The sequence below is a fragment of the Triturus cristatus genome, chromosome 6, assembly GCF_964204655.1.
Source record: "Triturus cristatus chromosome 6, aTriCri1.1, whole genome shotgun sequence".
Taxonomy (NCBI): domain Eukaryota; kingdom Metazoa; phylum Chordata; class Amphibia; order Caudata; family Salamandridae; genus Triturus; species Triturus cristatus.
The window spans coordinates 895485906-895503369 of NC_140589.1; the positions used below are offsets into that span (position 1 = coordinate 895485906).

At 49.3% G+C, this 17464-nt stretch overlaps 1 protein-coding gene across 2 annotated transcripts in view; it reads right to left on the reverse strand.

The window, feature by feature from the left end:
* Window positions 1–17464, reverse strand: part of SCAF8 (SR-related CTD associated factor 8) — a 1763249-nt gene that overhangs the window by 1465643 nt on the left and 280142 nt on the right. For both annotated transcript variants that reach the window (XR_014963046.1, XM_085611536.1), the window contains exon 6: window positions 16450–16545. Coding sequence is in view for 1 of the 2 variants with exons in the window: in XM_085611536.1 (XP_085467662.1) it covers window positions 16450–16545 (96 nt within the window). In the remaining variant the exon portion in view is untranslated. The remainder of the gene's footprint in view (window positions 1–16449; window positions 16546–17464) is intronic.

Here is a 17464-nt window from a genome sequence, read left to right on the forward strand (position 1 = left end):
CTACACAGTACTGCTTAGTAGAAGTGTTCACTGATGACCATGTTGCGGCTTGGCAAATGTCTTGAATAGGTGTGTTCACTAGAAACGCAAGTGTTGCTCCTTTCTTCCTTGTTGAGTGAGCATGAGCTGCTACTTGTAACTGTTTCCCTGCTTGTTTGTGGCAGAGTTGTATGGTTTGTGCAATCCACCGTGCAATGGTGTTTTTGGTAACTGGTTGTCCCAAAAACCTACTGCCAAAAGATACAAAGAATTGCTTTGTCTTTCTACACTCCTTTGTCCTTTCTATATAGTTCATTACTGCCCTCCTGGCGTCCAGTGTGTTTAACGCTCTTTCTGTGCTTGTGGATGGTTTTTGGAAAAAACTTGGTATTTGAATTGTCTGAGTGATGTGGAACAGTGACACCACCTTTGGCATTACATGTGGGTCTGTTCTCATTACAATCCTATCATTGTGTATTTGTATGTAGGGCTCTTGAAGTGTTAGCGCTTGTAACTCACTCACTCTTCGAAGCGATGTGATAGCTACTAAGAAGGCTGTCTTTAGCATGTGCAGTGTAGCTTTGTGAATAGGCTCAAATGGTGCCTTCATCAATTGAATTAGCACTATGTTGAGGTTCCATGCCGGTGCCGGCATTCTGTTTGGAGGTGCGATTCTCTTTGCCCCTTCCAGAAATCTCTTTAATACTTGGGAGGTGAAGAAACTCTTCCCTGTTTCTCCTCTTGTGTAAGCCACTATTGCCGCTAAGTGTACCCTTAGGGATGTGTAGCTTAGTTTACTTTGTAGTAGATGCTTTAAGTATTTTAGTACTGTTGATTCTTTTGTAATTTTCTTTTGTAGTTTCTCCTTAATGCACCATTCAGAGAATCTTTTCCACTTTGCTACGTAGCACTTTCTTGTGGTAGGTCTCCTTGCCTCTCTGAGTACCGCCATTGTGCTTGCCGGTAGTTTGAGGTGTGCAAACTCTAGGTCTTCAGGACCCATGCTGCTAGGCTGAGGCTCTCTGGCTCTGGGTGTAGTACTCTTCCGTTTTGCATTGTTAACAGGTCCTTTCTGGCGGGGAATCTGTGTGCGGCACTTGTGTCATCTCCATGATCTGTGAGAACTAGGTTTGTCTGGCCCACTGAGGTGCTATTAGTATTAGCGTCATGTTGCTGAATTTGCATTTGTTTAGTACCCTGTGTAGCAGCGGTATCCGTAGAAAAGCGTAGACAAATGTCCCTGACCAGCTTATCCATAGCGCATTCCCCAGGGACTGTTTGCACAATAGTCTGGATGCGAAGTTTTGGCATTTAGCATTTTGGTGTGTTGCAAATAGGTCTATTTGCGGAGTTCCCCATTTTTGGAATATTTTCTGGATTTCTTGGTGATTGACTTCCCATTCGTGGGATGCGGAAGTCTGCCTGCTGAGCCTGTCTGCTTCCACATATTCCTTTCCTGGTAGGTGTATCGCCAACAAGTCTATTTGTCTTGGAATTTCCCATCTCCATATTTCCTGTGCTAGCAGTGATAGTGTCACTGACTGTGTCCCTCCTTGCTTGTTGATGTAGAACATGGTGGTTGTATTGTCTGTTTGTATTAGTACCCTGCGTCCATATAGCTGTTTCTGAAAGGCTTTTAACGCTAGGAACACGGTTTTCAGTTCTAGGTAGTTGATGTGTTTGATCGCATCCTGTTGTCACCACAATCCCCTTACTTTGAGGGGGTTTGTATGCTCCCCATCCCATCTGGTAGGCGTCTGTTGTGATGGTCACTGTTGGAGTTGGTTGTGTGAATGGTCTCCCTTGTGTTATGTTATTTTTGTTCCACCACGCTATTTCTTGCTGTACTGCTTGTGTGACAACCACTAGATCCACCCCAACTCCCTGTTGCTTGTGACCATTGTTGCTGGATCCATTCTTAGAATGGTCTCATGTGTAGGCGGATATTTGGGACCAAATGTATGCATGATGCCATCATCCCCATCAGTTTGCTGACTGTCCTTACTGTCAGAACTTGCCCCTTGTAGTATAGACGTGTCTCATTCAATATTGCCAATGTTCTCTTTGCACTTGGAACCACCGTGTTGATCTCTGCACCGAAGAATATCTTTACTTGTTCTGGTTGTATCGATGATTTTCCCCAATGGATCGAAAACCCTAGTTGTCCTAGTGTTTGAATGACCTCTTCCATGTGTTGCTTGCACCTGCTGTAAGAGATTGCTTTTACCAGCCAGTTGTCCAGGTACGGGTTTACATGTATCCCTTGCCTCCTTAAGTGTGCTGCCACTGCTGCCAGGCATTTTGTGAAAACCCTTGGTACAGAACTTGGGGAGGGCCATCATCTTAAACAATGACGCTCGGCCCAGCAACGTCAGGGGCAGGGAGTGCCAGTATTTCACATCACTTTTGAGCCTTCTGAGAGGAGGTAGAAGGTTGCGCTCATAGAATAGAGTGGGATTAGGGGTGATGTGGATGCCTAAGTATTTAAACCCGTCTTGACTAGTTGGGATGTTCACTCCTCCGGGGAGACGCCGGGGAGGACCATGGAGAATGTACATGACTGACTTCTCCCAATTGACCGTGTATCCAGAGAAACGGCCATATGATGCACAGATGTCGAGTAAGCAGTTGATCGAATGGCTGGGGGAGGCCATATATAGCAAAATATCGTCCGCAGATAGGGAAATGCGGTCCTTCCAGCCCTCCGTCCACTTGAGTCTCCGGACCACTGGATCTCCCCTGATCCAGGCCGCAAGCGGCTCCAGTACCAGGGCAAATAAGAGAGGGGAGAGGGGGCAGCCCTGTCTTGTTCCTCGCCCCAGCGGGAAGTCATTGGACACCCATCCGTTAGCCACTATGTGCGCTAAGGGCTGTGTGTAAAGGAGCCGGACCCATGCAATGAATTTGGGACCAAAGCAAAAGCGGTGCAACACTGCAACCATGAAGGGTCATTCCATTCGGTCAAACGCCATACTGGCGTCTAGTGAAAGGATAACTGCCTCCTCCTGAATAGTCGGCATGCGAGCCAGCACTCATTGGAGGCATCGTAAGTTCATTGCAGTGTTAAGGCCGGGCATAAAACCGGACTGATCAGGGTGTATGAGAGAGGCTAGTTGAGGCTGGAGCGGGTGGCAAGCGCTTTAGCTAATATTTTAGCCTCCGCATTGAGGAGTGAGATAGGACGGTAGGAGGAGCACTGCTCCGGAAGTTTACCCGGCTTCGGGATGGCTACCAGGGTTGCGATCCTCTGATCTCTTGGGAGCACTCCCCGTTCTAGGCTGTCTTCGTACATCTGTAACAAGTGGCGTCCCAGCATTTCTACCTCTTTTGTAGAGATCTTTTGGGTTACCGTTCGGACCCAGCGCTTTACCAGGCTGAAGCCCCTTGATGGCCGCCGCGATTTTGTCCACTGTAAATGGTGATTCCAGCGCCTGCATCTCAGTGTCCACTAATGCGGGCAGGCGAGAATCCTTAAGGAAGTCTAGATGGTCTTGCACAGTGGCTGGTTCGTAAACTGTCATGAAATGTTGTGCGAAGCCTGCAGTTATGTCCTGTGGGTCAGTGATGTCAGCTCCGGTTGGCAGGCGTAGGCGAGCCACCCAGCGAGTTGCACGCTCTTTTTTATCTAGCCATGCTAGAAGCTTACCGGCCTTATCCCCCACTTCGTAGATGGTGTGCTGCGTTTTTTTGGCTCGGGACTTAGCCTACTCGCATGAATGGGTTCTGTAGGCTTGCCCAGCTAGGGAGAGTGCGTGAGCAGTATCTGCGGAAGGATCTTGTGTGTGTGCGGCTTCAGCGCGGCCCACCGCTTGTTCAAGTTCATGCACCTGTTCCACACGGTCCCGTTTATGTGATGTGATCAAAGAAATGGCTTGTCCCTGCAGAACAGTCTTGTAGGTGTTGGAGGGAGGACCACCGGGGAGTCGGGGAGACTATTCCGGGGCACCTTCCTACCGCACAAGTATAGCCGAGCGCCGCTGAGAAGCCTCTGCAGGGAGGTCCTTCTCCTATGATCGTACTAGGCCCAGTAACACCACCACACAGGACTCAATATCGGTTGCTTGACTTGGTTCTTTATCAAAAAGTAGTACGTTCAATATTTACAGTGGGATCAAGGGATCCAGTAAGAGTCTCAATGTCTCGAAAGGAATAGGGTAGCGGGACAGTCTCAGTACCAACCAGGTACGGGGGAGGGGGCTCTGTGCCAGAACTTGGATGCTGTCTCAGAGCGGCTTGGACGAGGAGAGCCGCGACGGCGTCAGCAGGGCTCGCGTGGTAGTTCCGCTTGGGTCGAGCCGCGACACAGTCAGCAGGGCTCCGGTGGTAGGTCCGCTTCGGTCGAGCCGCGACGAGGTCAGCTGGGCTCTGATGGCAAGTTCACAAGGTCGGGCCGCAACGGCGTCAGCAGGGCCCCAAAGGTTCGTGCAGGTCTTGTAAGTACGATGGAGCCGCGACGTCGTCAGCAGGGCTCAGCAGGTAGTTTCAGGCAGAGTCTTCCTCCGTAGGGTCAGCCGCGATCCGATCAGCAGGGCTCTTGACTCCAGGATACAACTACTGTCCTGTGGTCGGGTCGCCCCAGATATAGGACTGGAGCCCTTTGATGTCCGGACCCTTGCGCCCGGAGGGGCGGAGAAGCCGGGTAGGGAGCGGCCAGACGCCCAGCAGGAGAGGCGCCAGGCCCCAGAGAGCTGTGGAGCGATGGCACCTAGGTGTGGAAGGACGGTTGGGGGTCCCATCGATACTGCCCTCCGCCGGGAGTGGGAAGGGTTCACGTGGTATCCCCCGGGCCAGGGGTTGGCGCCTCGATGTCGGGCCTCGCTGGGACAGAGGCCGGGTGAAGCAGGGTCACGCGGAGTGACGTATAGTCCAAAATGGAGGAGCCCCGAGGTGCATGGGACCTCGTGCAGCTTAGCGCGGGGAAACAGGACCACGCCACGAGGCCGGCTCCCACAGTAGGCTTCCCAGAGAGTGGCTGGAGAGGACAGAGCTTGCGTTGCCCTGAAAGTAGTGTTTTGTGGTGTTATGTAGATTTTTCCCTATGGCAGAGGCTTTCAAGTATCCCGGATGTATGGGATATATACGTCTCCTCCCTGTGTGATATGCTGTATATGTCACTAAAATTGGGGAGTGATCAGAGATCCCTCTGGGGAGATGCGTGATCTCCAGGACATTGGGAAGGCTCGCAGAGGAAGAGAAAATGTAATCGATCCTGGACATGCTGTTGTGGGCTCCCGAGTGATATGTGAAGCTGCGGTCTGTGGGATGACATGTACGCCAGACATCTACTAGTCCTAGTGCATCTGAGAAAGCCCGTAGTGGGGTGACCCCTGAGCCCTTCCAGGGAGCTGATGAAGGGCGGCGTCGAGAACAGCATTAAAGTCGCCCCCGATAATAAGCTCCCCGGTGGTAGCGAGAGCAGGAAATCGCCGAGGGCAATTGAACTTCATTCTTGCAGCCTGAGATCCTTAGCCATACATGCCTCCTTTCTGTTATTCCAAGCATCATCTGCCTGCTTGATGTCTCCGCTGCGTCTAGGGCAGACTTTAAACATGCATTTGCCATGTTTTTTCTCACTTCTACCAGATGGCTCGCCCTTCTCTGGTATTGTTTTGGTAGGTGTTTTAAGAGTTCGCCCACTTCTTCCCAGTGCTGGTATGCATGTCTGTTGATGAGCGCCTTGGAATTGGCGATCTGCCATTGTATCGCCGCACTTCTTTCCATTTTTCTACCCATTAGGTCCATCCTCCTGCTCTCCTTGTCTGGTGGTGGGACAGTATTTGTTGGTATATTTGCCCTTTTCCTAGCCGTGGATGTGATGATTGAGTCGGCTGGTACGGATCCCCTAATGTACATGGGGTCCTTTGAAGAATGTTTACATTTCTTCTCTGCTCGTGGAGTTACTGCTTTACACATAGCAGGTTCCTTGAAGGCCTCCTTCCCCTGGTCCAGCACACTTGGGAGCATGGGCAGGAACTGGATTCTAGTCTGTGATGGCAACAATGTCTCAAAGAGGAAGCAAGATTGGGGTTTTTCTTCCTCTAGCTGTACCCCATATGTGTCTGCTGCTCTTTTGATGACCTGATTGTAGATCCCTATGTTGTCCGGCAGCTACACCCTCTTCCGGTGTTTCGGCGTCGAGATCTTGCCACTGCAAGTTCTAAGCCTCCGAGGATGTCGAGCACTGGTAAGTCTGCTAGTCTTCGTCCCCTTCGGCGTCGCCGCAGTAGAGCTCTTCCTCTTCCAGTTCCAGTTCCTCTCCAGGTTCTGGTGTGGTTGGTGGCAGAATTTCTTTGACGTACTTTTTGGCTTTGGGCGTGGTTTTCGACGGAATGCTGTAAAATTTCATTTTTTTATGTCGAAGTCTTTCTTGCTTTGCAAGATGCTTGCCATCTCAGCCTCGATCCTTTTCTTCTTTTTCTCCATCTCGGCCGCATGTTCGGTGTCGAGGGTTTCGGCTTTCCTTTCGCGGTTGTCGACGTCAAAGTCGTAACCGTCGAGGCCTCCTTTTCGTGGCAGCTTTTCCACGCCTTTACCCTTTCTTGGGATTTCTTCGCCTGGGAGTCCTTTTCGAAGCAACCGACAGGTTGTTTGTCCTTGGATGCAGTTGCGGACGTCGAGTGTTTCGACGGCATTGCTCCCTTCGAGGACTTTGGCTCGCTTCTGCGAGTATCAGTGGAGTGTTTTGCGTTCGACGACTCTTACCTCCTTCGGAGTTTTCTTTTCGACCTCGACGACTATGGCGTTCTCCAGGCCTTCTGTAATGTTGTCTACATCTCCACTGGAGAGTCCCAAATCTCAGAGCGATGGAGGTGTCCCCTGCCCCTGCATGCTGTATTTTGCTCTTCTCTGCCTCTCTCTTACTCGGAGGGTCTTCGGGGTGAATGGCGCGCAGGCGTTGCAGTCCTCGTTTCGATGGTCGAGCGGCACTATCAGCGTATCCCATGCTCTCAACAGCCCCCATTCTCTCTCTTCTTCACACCCATCTAACTTACACACAACCTTTAAACCCACTACTCTTTCCAAAACCCATTCTGACACTCTGATTCCCTCCTCTCTCTTCCCTGCCATTCTGCTTTCATATGCAATCATTCCTTCCACTCCCACGCACCTCTTGCTCACTCTTACTTCAGAGGCTCGTTATTTTCAAGCCCGTTCCCTCTCTTCCTAGCCCCATCTCAAGTTACCCGCACAATGCTCACGAACACCACACTTACACTGCACCTCTCTCACCCTGCCGTACTACAGGAAGTAAAAAGAGGGATTTGGGTAAAGTGAATTAAAGATAGTTGGGCCATGTTTCGATCTTGACAATGGAGCGCTATATTAATGTTATGGGGGTGTTGAAATAATTTTACTGACATAGGGGCGGATTGTGGATACAGACAAATAGGTTGAAATGTAAAATGACTAATGAATTGCACATGAATTTGTTGAATACACATGTTTGATGATGATGAGAAATAACAAGTGGTTATTGTTTTATTGTGATTTGTAGTGACCCCTGACGAAGGGCGCTTGAGCCAGAAATGCATTGGGTGTACGAATAAACACTGCCTTTTTAATGAACCCTGCATCAATCATGTTCTTACGAGAGGTCCGGAGGGGCACAGTTCAAACAGAAGAAATCTGGGAAAATGGCATTGAGAACCGCGTGTGAAGTATAACAGTCGATGTTTGAGTAAAGAGAGAAGTAAAAGATTGCGATAAATGGATTACATGGATTTTTGAGGAGATAAATTACAGCCACAATGGCGCAAGCTCGCAGTGCGATTGGTTGGGGCGAGATGCGCCCCATTTTGTAACACAGGGATGTGTGCCATGTAGACTCTTCTATTTGTTCTGCACCAAAGCACGCAGTGTGTGTGAGTGAGAGTGAGTGAGAGTGAGTGTCAGTGAGTGAGTGAGTCAGAGTGAGTGAGTGAGTGAGTCAGAGTGAGTGAGTGAGTGAGTGAGTCAGAGTGAGTGAGTGAGTGAATCAGAGTGAGTGAGTGAGTGAATCAGAGTGAGTGAGTGAGTGAGTCAGAGTGAGTCAGAGTGAGTGAGTGAGTGAGTGTCAGAGTGAGTGAGTGAGTGAGTCAGAGTGAGTGAGTCAGTGAGTGAGTGAGTCAGAGTGAGTGAGTCAGAGTGAGTGAGTGAGTGAGTCAGAGTGAGTGAGTGAGTGAGTCAGAGTGAGTCAGAGTGAGTGAGTGAGTGAGTGAGTGAGTGAGTCAGAGTGAGTGAGTGAGTGAGTGAGTGAGAGTGAGTGAGTGAGTGAGTCAGAGTGAGTGAGTCAGAGTGAGTGAGTCAGAGTGAGTGAGTCAGAGTGAGTGAGTCAGAGTGAGTGAGAGTGAGTGAGTGTGAGTGAGTCAGAGTGAGTGAGTGAGTGAGTGAGTGAGTCAGAGTGAGTGAGTGAGTGAGTCAGAGTGAGTGAGTGTGAGTGAGTCAGAGTGAGTGAGTGAGTGAGTCAGAGTGAGTGAGAGTGAGTGAGTGAGTCAGAGTGAGTGAGTGAGTGAGAGTGAGTGAGTGAGTCAGAGTGAGTGAGTGAGTGAGTGAGTGAGTGAGTGAGTGAGTGAGTGAGTGAGAGTGAGTGAGTGAGTGAGTGAGTGAGTGAGTGAGTGAGTGAGTGAGTGAGTGAGTGAGTCAGAGTGAGTGAGTCAGAGTGAGTGAGTCAGAGTGAGTGAGTCAGAGTGAGTGAGTCAGAGTGAGTCAAAGTGAGTGAGTGAGTCAGAGTGAGTAAGTGAGTCAGAGTGAGTGAGTGAGTCAGAGTGAGTCAGAGTGAGTCAGAGTGAGTGAGTGAGTCAGAGTGAGTGAGTGAGTCAGAGTGAGTGAGTGAGTCAGAGTGAGTGAGTGAGTGAGTCAGAGTGAGTGAGTGAGTCAGAGTGAGTGAGTGAGTCAGAGTGAGTGAGTGAGTCAGAATGAGTGAGTGAGTCAGAGTGAGTGAGTGAGTCAGAATGAGTGAGTCAGAGTGAGTGAGTGAGTGAGTCAGAGTGAGTGAGTGAGTCAGAGTGAGTGAGTGAGTGAGTGAGTCAGAGTGAGTGAGAGTGAGTGAGTGAGAGTGAGTGAGTGAGTCAGAGTGAGTCAGAGTGAGTGAGTGAGTCAGAGTGAGTGAATGAGTGAGTGAGTGAGTGAGTCAGAGTGAGTGAGTGAGTGAGTGAGTGAGTGAGTGAGTGAGTGAGTCAGAGTGAATGAGTGAGTCAGAGTGAGTGAGTGAGTCAGAGTGAGTGAGTGAGTCAGAGTGAGTGAGTGAGTCAGAGTGAGTGAGTGAGTCAGAGTGAGTGAGTGAGTCAGAGTGAGTGAGTGAGTCAGAGTGAGTCAGAGTGAGTCAGAGTGAGTGAGTGAGTGAGTGAGTCAGAGTGAGTGAGTGAGTCAGAGTGAGTGAGTGAGTGAGTGAGTCAGAGTGAGTGAGTGAGTGAGTGAGTGAGTGAGTGAGTGAGTGAGTGAGTGAGTGAGTGAGTGAGTGAGTGAGTGAGTGTGAGTCAGAGTGAGTCAGAGTGAGTGAGTGAGTCAGAGTGAGTGAGTGAGTCAGAGTGAGTGAGTGAGTCAGAGTGAGTGAGTGAGTCAGAGTGAGTGAGTGAGTCAGAGTGAGTGAGTGAGTCAGAGTGAGTGAGTCAGAGTGAGTGAGTCAGAGTGAGTGAGTGAGTGAGTCAGAGTGAGTGAGTGAGTGAGTCAGAGTGAGTGAGAGTGAGTGAGTGTGAGTGAGTCAGAGTGAGTGAGTGTGAGTGAGTCAGAGTGAGTGAGTGAGTGAGTCAGAGTGAGTGAGTGAGTCAGAGTGAGTGAGTGAGTGAGTCAGAGTGAGTGAGAGTGAGTGAGTGTGAGTGAGTCAGAGTGAGTGAGAGTGAGTGAGTGAGTCAGAGTGAGTGAGAGTGAGTGAGTGAGTCAGAGTGAGTGAGAGTGAGTGAGTGAGTGAGAGTGAGTGAGTGAGTCAGAGTGAGTGAGTGAGTGAGTCAGAGTGAGTGTGAGTGAGTGAGTCAGAGTGAGTGAGAATGAGTGAGTCAGAGTGAGTGAGAGTGAGTGAGTGAGTGAGAGTGAGTGAGTGAGTCAGAGTGAGTGAGTGAGTGAGTGAGTGAGTCAGAGTGAGTGAGTGAGTGAGTGAGAGTGAGTGAGTGAGTGAGAGTGAGTGAGTGAGTGAGTCAGAGTGAGTGAGTGAGTGAGTCAGAGTGAGTGAGTGAGTGAGTCAGAGTGAGTGAGTGAGTCAGAGTGAGTGAGTGAGTCAGAGTGAGTGAGTGAGTCAGAGTGAGTGAGTGAGTGAGTGAGTCAGAGTGAGTGAGTGAGTCAGAGTGAGTGAGTGAGTCAGAGTGAGTGAGTGAGTCAGAGTGAGTGAGTGAGTCAGAGTGAGTGAGTGAGTGAGTGAGTGAGTCAGAGTGAGTGAGTGAGTCAGAGTGAGTGAGAGTGAGTGAGTGTGAGTGAGTCAGAGTGAGTGAGAGTGAGTGAGTGAGTCAGAGTGAGTGAGAGTGAGTGAGTGAGTCAGAGTGAGTGAGAGTGAGTGAGTGAGTGAGAGTGAGTGAGTGAGTCAGAGTGAGTGAGTGAGTGAGTCAGAGTGAGTGTGAGTGAGTGAGTCAGAGTGAGTGAGAATGAGTGAGTCAGAGTGAGTGAGAGTGAGTGAGTGAGTGAGAGTGAGTGAGTGAGTCAGAGTGAGTGAGTGAGTGAGTGAGTGAGTCAGAGTGAGTGAGTGAGTGAGTGAGAGTGAGTGAGTGAGTGAGAGTGAGTGAGTGAGTGAGTGAGTGAGTCAGAGTGAGTGAGTGAGTGAGTCAGAGTGAGTGAGTGAGTCAGAGTGAGTGAGTGAGTCAGAGTGAGTGAGTGAGTGAGTCAGAGTGAGTGAGTGAGTCAGAGTGAGTGAGTGAGTCAGAGTGAGTGAGTGAGTCAGAGTGAGTGAGTGAGTCAGAGTGAGTGAGTGAGTGAGTGAGTGAGTGAGTCAGAGTGAGTGAGTGAGTCAGAGTGAGTGAGTGAGTGAGTCAGAGTGAGTGAGTGAGTGAGTGAGTCAGAGTGAGTGAGTGAGTCAGAGTGAGTGAGTGAGTCAGAGTGAGTGAGTGAGTCAGAGTGAGTCAGAGTGAGTGAGTGAGTCAGAGTGAGTCAGAGTGAGTCAGAGTGAGTCAGAGTGAGTGAGTGAGTCAGAGTGAGTGAGTGAGTCAGAGTGAGTGAGTGAGTCAGAGTGAGTGAGTGAGTCAAAGTGAGTGAGTGAGTCAGAGTGAGTGAGTCAGAGTGAGTGAGTGAGTGAGTCAGAGTGAGTGAGTGAGTCAGAGTGAGTGAGTGAGTGAGTCAGAGTGAGTGAGAGTGAGTGAGTGTGAGTGAGTCAGAGTGAGTGAGAGTGAGTGAGAGTGAGTGAGTGAGAGTGAGTGAGTGAGTCAGAGTGAGTGAGTGAGTGAGTGAGTGAGTGAGTCAGAGTGAGTGAGTGAGTCAGAGTGAGTGAGTGAGTGAGTGAGTGAGTCAGAGTGAGTGAGTGAGTCAGAGTGAATGAGTGAGTCAGAGTGAGTGAGTCAGAGTGAGTGAGTCAGAGTGAGTGAGTGAGTGAGTCAGAGTGAGTGAGTGAGTGAGTCAGAGTGAGTGAGTGAGTGAGTCAGAGTGAGTGAGTGAGTCAGAGTGAGTCAGAGTGAGTCAGAGTGAGTGAGTGAGTGAGTGAGTGAGTGAGTGAATCAGAGTGAGTGAGTGAGTCAGAGTGAGTGAGTGAGTGAGTGAGTGAGTGAGTCAGAGTGAGTGAGTGAGTGAGTCAGAGTGAGTGAGTGAGTGAGTGAGTCAGAGTGAGTGAGAGTGAGTGAGTGAGAGTGAGTGAGTGAGTGAGTGAGTGAGTGAGTGTGAGTGAGTGAGTGAGTGAGTGAGTGAGTGAGTGAGTGAGTGAGTGAGTGAGTGAGTCAGAGTGAGTGAGTGAGTCAGAGTGAGTGAGTGAGTCAAAGTGAGTGAGTGAGTCAGAGTGAGTGAGTCAGAGTGAGTGAGTGAGTGAGTCAGAGTGAGTGAGTGAGTCAGAGTGAGTGAGTGAGTGAGTCAGAGTGAGTGAGAGTGAGTGAGTGTGAGTGAGTCAGAGTGAGTGAGTCAGAGTCAGAGTGAGTGAGTCAGAGTCAGAGTGAGTGAGTCAGAGTGAGTGAGTGAGTCAGAGTGAGTGAGTGAGTCAGAGTGAGTGAGTGAGTCAGAGTGAGTGAGTCAGAGTCAGAGTGAGTGAGTCAGAGTCAGAGTGAGTGAGTGAGTCAGAGTGAGTGAGTGAGTCAGAGTGAGTGAGTGAGTCAGAGTGAGTGAGTGAGTCAGAGTGAGTGAGTGAGTCAGAGTGAGTGAGTGAGTCAGAGTGAGTGAGTGAGTCAGAGTGAGTGAGTGAGTCAGAGTGAGTGAGTGAGTCAGAGTGAGTCAGAGTGAGTCAGAGTGAGTCAGAGTGAGTGAGTCAGAGTGAGTGAGTCAGAGTGAGTGAGTCAGAGTGAGTGAGTCAGAGTGAGTGAGTCAGAGTGAGTGAGTCAGAGTGAGTGAGTCAGAGTGAGTGAGTCAGAGTGAGTGAGTCAGAGTGAGTGAGTCAGAGTGAGTGAGTCAGAGTGAGTGAGTCAGAGTGAGTGAGTCAGAGTGAGTGAGTCAGAGTGAGTGAGTCAGAGTGAGTGAGTCAGAGTGAGTGAGTCAGAGTGAGTGAGTCAGAGTGAGTGAGTCAGAGTGAGTGAGTCAGAGTGAGTGAGTCAGAGTGAGTGAGTCAGAGTGAGTGAGTCAGAGTGAGTGAGTCAGAGTGAGTGAGTCAGAGTGAGTGAGTCAGAGTGAGTGAGTCAGAGTGAGTGAGTCAGAGTGAGTGAGTCAGAGTGAGTGAGTCAGAGTGAGTGAGTCAGAGTGAGTCAGAGTGAGTCAGAGTGAGTGAGTGAGTGAGTGAGTGAGTGAGTGAGTGTGTGTGTGTGTGTGTGTGTGTGTAAGAACTCGGCCTCTAAGGCTGGCACAATATGTGCTGTATCCCTTAAGAGGCCTTCCCTGGTCACAGTGCCCATGGTACCTTTAACAGAGGACTTACATGTGGCCAGAGTTGCCAATTGAGTTTGCAATGCTACAGTTTTAGGGAAAGAACATAGGCCCTGGGTACCTGGTTGGCAGGAACCCAGGGCACACTTAGTAAAAGAGCATCAACATCAGGCACAAAAAAAAAAAAGGGAGGGGGTATGCAACCATGCAAAAAGGGGCACATTCCTACAACCAGATTCCAAGGACAGCAAGCCCTTTGCAAATTGCCAGCAATCTCCCTTGGAGTAGAGCTACTCCCCTGCACTCCGCAGGCACCAAAAATGCAAAGTCCGGTCTACCGAGTTGCCGCTTCCCAGACAGCCCACTGCAGCAGTTTCCCAGGAAGAGGACCCTGTGCTCCTGAAGGTCAGATCTGTCCCCCCCCCCCCCCCCCGCCAAGTGAAAGGACACCAGGGCTAACCTGAGCCGCACAGGACAAATACCCGAGGTACCGGACACTTTGCAGCAAACAGAGCCTGAGAGAGTCCAACCCAGATTGTCATTGCACAGAGACCAAGCAGCCATTGAGGGACATCAGCATCGCAGAGAACACTTCCAGAGTTCACCCCCAACCGGCTAAGACTGCCAACCACAAGACACTAGGACACACAGAGCCCAACCAAACTTTCTACTCTGCACCTGAGCGTCCCAGCCTAAGTACTAAAGAACCAGCTGTGCCCCATGTTTCCAGGATCCTTATGACCCGAGCCCCCCAGTTGGAAGCTGTCAGACTTGTTCCCAAGTCCCCCTCTGCAGCCTGTTTCTCGGTGATCCCCCTTCTTTAAACTGGTGTGGTGCACAGAGCTACCAACCCAACCAGCACCTCTGCACCCAGACACCCCAGGACAGGTAAAGAGTAACTGCTGGTGATACTTTGAACCTTGGCCCCCTATGACCCCCAAGTCCCGAAGGAGACCCCCTCCTCCCCCCCGAAACCGATCGCAAAGTACTGTATGCAACATATGCCTTTTCTCCCATAGGGAAACCCTGCTGCGTAAAGAAGCATTGAAGTGTACTATTTTACTTACCTGTAAAGATTCATGTTTAAAAACAAGCATTGAAAATGCAATAGGTCTCGCGCCTTTGATTAAGTTAAAGCCATTTGCTTTGCTAATGGTATTGTATAGCAAAGCAAATGGCTTTAACTTAATGAAAGGTGAGACCTATTGCATTTTTAATGCTGGTCTATCATTTTCTGCGTGATTTTATTTTAGTTTATTTTTTTGCTGACCGATCTTCCCGCCCACTTCCGGCACCTTTAACCAATAGCACACCCAGCTAGCTGAACTCGCCGATCACTCAAGCAGCTCCTGCTTTAGAAGGAGAGGGCAATTATGTTTGGCTTGGTTGTCTAGACTCACTGAGTGGTCCCTGATTGTCACGTGACTCAAGCGTGTTCGTGACGTCAACTTTGGGGTTGGGAACTCCTGTCCTGGCGCGGGAGAGTTGCTTGCGCTTAGGGAGGGAAAAGTCGGAGTGTGAAACCATGGAGAGTGCTGGAAAAGACCAGGAGCCAGCTGCACAAAAGAGGAACCTTCCCTGGTAGGAAACAAAAACGTCTGTACTGTACTGAGGACACCGCTCTTCCTACTCAATACTCGGGGTACTTCGACCTCTCAAGTACTGCGACACTCTACACTTCATACCCACGCATTATCACGGATCAAAATGACAGGCAGAAACAATGTGTGTTAATAAAGTGCTTCAAACAGCTAGCAGCTGCGAGTACCCCTGGGCTCCCAGTAACAGCACTTGTTGATACCTAGAGAGAGTATTCCAACCTCTCAAGTACTGAAAGAAGCCGCACCGGCTACTCCACTTTAGCGCTGATCACCATAACAGGCAGAAACAAGGTGTGCGCATATAGCGCCGCACCGGCAGGCTATGTGCTCAGGCGCTAGTCGCGGAGCGCGTCCCTGAGGCTGCTGTCCTGCCCAGCAACCCAAAGCATAGGAGAAGGAAACAGTAAGAGGAGCGGGAGAGTTACCTGCCTTGAGCATTGATGAGGCCATGCCGGGACCGGAGCTCCGCTCTGCAACCGCCACAATACTGCTCCGCTCACCGCTGTCCTGCCCAGCACCCCACAGCATAGGAGAAGGAAGCAGTAAGAGGAGCGGGAGTTTTACCTGCCTCGAGCATCGATGAGGCCATGCCGGTCCCGGGGCTCCGCTCTGCCGCCGCCGCCGTACTGCTCCGCTCATCTCTAGCTGCAATGGGCGAGTGGGCAGGGCCGGAGGCAGAGGCCTCTCTCCTGCTGCCACCTCCCCGGCAGGTCCCGCAGGGCCCGCCCTCTAATTACCCCACAGTCGGCCAGTCTCTTAAACCCTCGCTGCACTTCCTCGAGGCTCAAAAAAGAGGGGGTGGGGAGGGCGCGGGACTCTGCCTTCACAGGCCTGACAACAGAACACTATGACTGGGGTGAGAGAGCCAGGCTCGTGACAGAGATAGGAGAGGTGAGGGGACAGGTACTGAGGGAAGGGGGAGACGAGGGAAGTGCGAGAGGAAAAGAGATGGACCCATAGGCCTCCCAAGAGAGAAAGACACCGATGGAGAACAAGGAAAAACCGCACGCAAAAAAAAAAGCGCTCGCCAGTCCGCCACTGTTTATTTTTGTATCGCGCTGTCACTTTAAGCGCGATGCAAAAATAAACATGTGGCCTGCTTTCCTTCTGCCATGAAAGGTTTCTTGTCTTTATGGGGCCATGTGTTTGAAACACATGGCCCCATAAAGATAAGAAAGCTTTTACCACACACGTAAAGCAACCGAGCCAGTCCAACTGGGACGGCTATAAAAGAGAAAAGTGTACGTCACTAGACGCTCTTTTGCAATGGCTAGCCACCGTTGAACAAACGGTGACGCCAGCCAATGGACAAGAGGCGCGGGGTTTAAACCCCGCAACTGAAATCTACCCTAACTCATTCAATCTCGCCAGCGAGACTGCGCATGTCTGCGCAGCCTATGCCAGGCGAGACCTAAAAAGTACTTACTATATGATACATTTCTCGGTATGAAAATATACATAAAAATACGATTTATTTTTCTAAATTGGTCCTAGATTTATTCTCGAGTGTGTGTCTCATTTATTGCCTCTGTGAGTACAACAAATGCTTAACACTACCCTCTGATAAGCCTAACTGCTCGCCCACATTACCACAAGAGAGAATTTGGGTTACAATTGTTGCCTCTGTAAACCAATTGTGGCTTGCCTAGACTTTTTACACAGTGTGCCTCCTTTTGGTCCACTATATAAAGAACCAGCTTCCTACTTACCTGAATTATCTAAACTATCTCGTTCAGCACACAATGTTTCAAGATAAAGAGAAAGACTACCTAAAACATATTGCATTTACTATTAAATGTTGCCTATTTAAATAAGCTGCATTACAAGACTAAGGAAAAATAGTTGATAAATGATTTGTCATGCTGGCTAATTTGCAGCTTTATTTTTTCTTATATCTATAGTAGAAATGCCCATGCATTGTGCACAAGCTGTTGACAGCCAACAAGTGTGAACTTAATGCAAGAGGACTGTGACTTACCCATGATAACGTGTGGGGTCAGGGGAGAGCCAGGGCTTGTTCCCTGGAATTCCTGACTCCGAACCCAATGCTTAACCACCTGAGCAGACCGCCTTCCTGCAAGCAAGGAAACATGGAAAATTGCTTAAGAACAAACAGAAGAGAGACTCAAATACAATAATTTATGCAGTACTTAAACCTTGTTTCACTCTATTTCAAATCGATTTATATATTATTGAATTAATTAGAAAGATTACAAAATGTTTAGGAAATGCAAACCAAACACTTGCAACTTATCAAACTTTTGGGCACCAGGACAGATCAGCCTTACTCTCTTATCAGAGGCCTCAATGCACTAAGCTGATATGAAGATCCTCGTCCTATTTGCAGGAACATAATAAAACGACCCTAGATTTGTATGAAAAACAAAAGTGAAATAATTTACATCAAAATAACTGAAAACCAATCTCAAACCTTCCGGACATTGAAACGGAGATGTACATAGCTTTCTGTGAGTGGACAAATTCTTTTACAACTAAATTTAGACTCCGCATTCAATGAAAGAATGGCCCACAAATCTCGTAAGTCGTTTGCCATCAGGTCAGTCAGGACTTGTTTCTACTTTATCTTCTGTTATTTGAAGCAATCAATTCGCAAAGAAAAATAAAAAGTTTAAAAAGCAGTGATCTTGTTAGTCCTAATTCACACAGTATCTCAACCAATTACCGTGCCAACAAATGATGAATCTCAAAGGAAAATGCTTCTTACCAGTATGCATCTGTTCTTGGCATGTAGAGCTGCAGATTCGTACACAGTGCATTAGATCGCCATCTGGTGTTGGGCTCGGATGCTTGCACCTTGTTGTTGTCTTGGAAGAAGTCTTTTGTAGTCACAAAATAGGTGACTCCTCCCTTGGACGATAGTGCGCATGGGCATCGACTCCATCCTCAGATTGTTTTTCACCATTATGGGAAATGATGGAGTCAGTAAGAAATAGAAAAGATGTCCATGTGAATGTATCTAATGAAGCTAATAC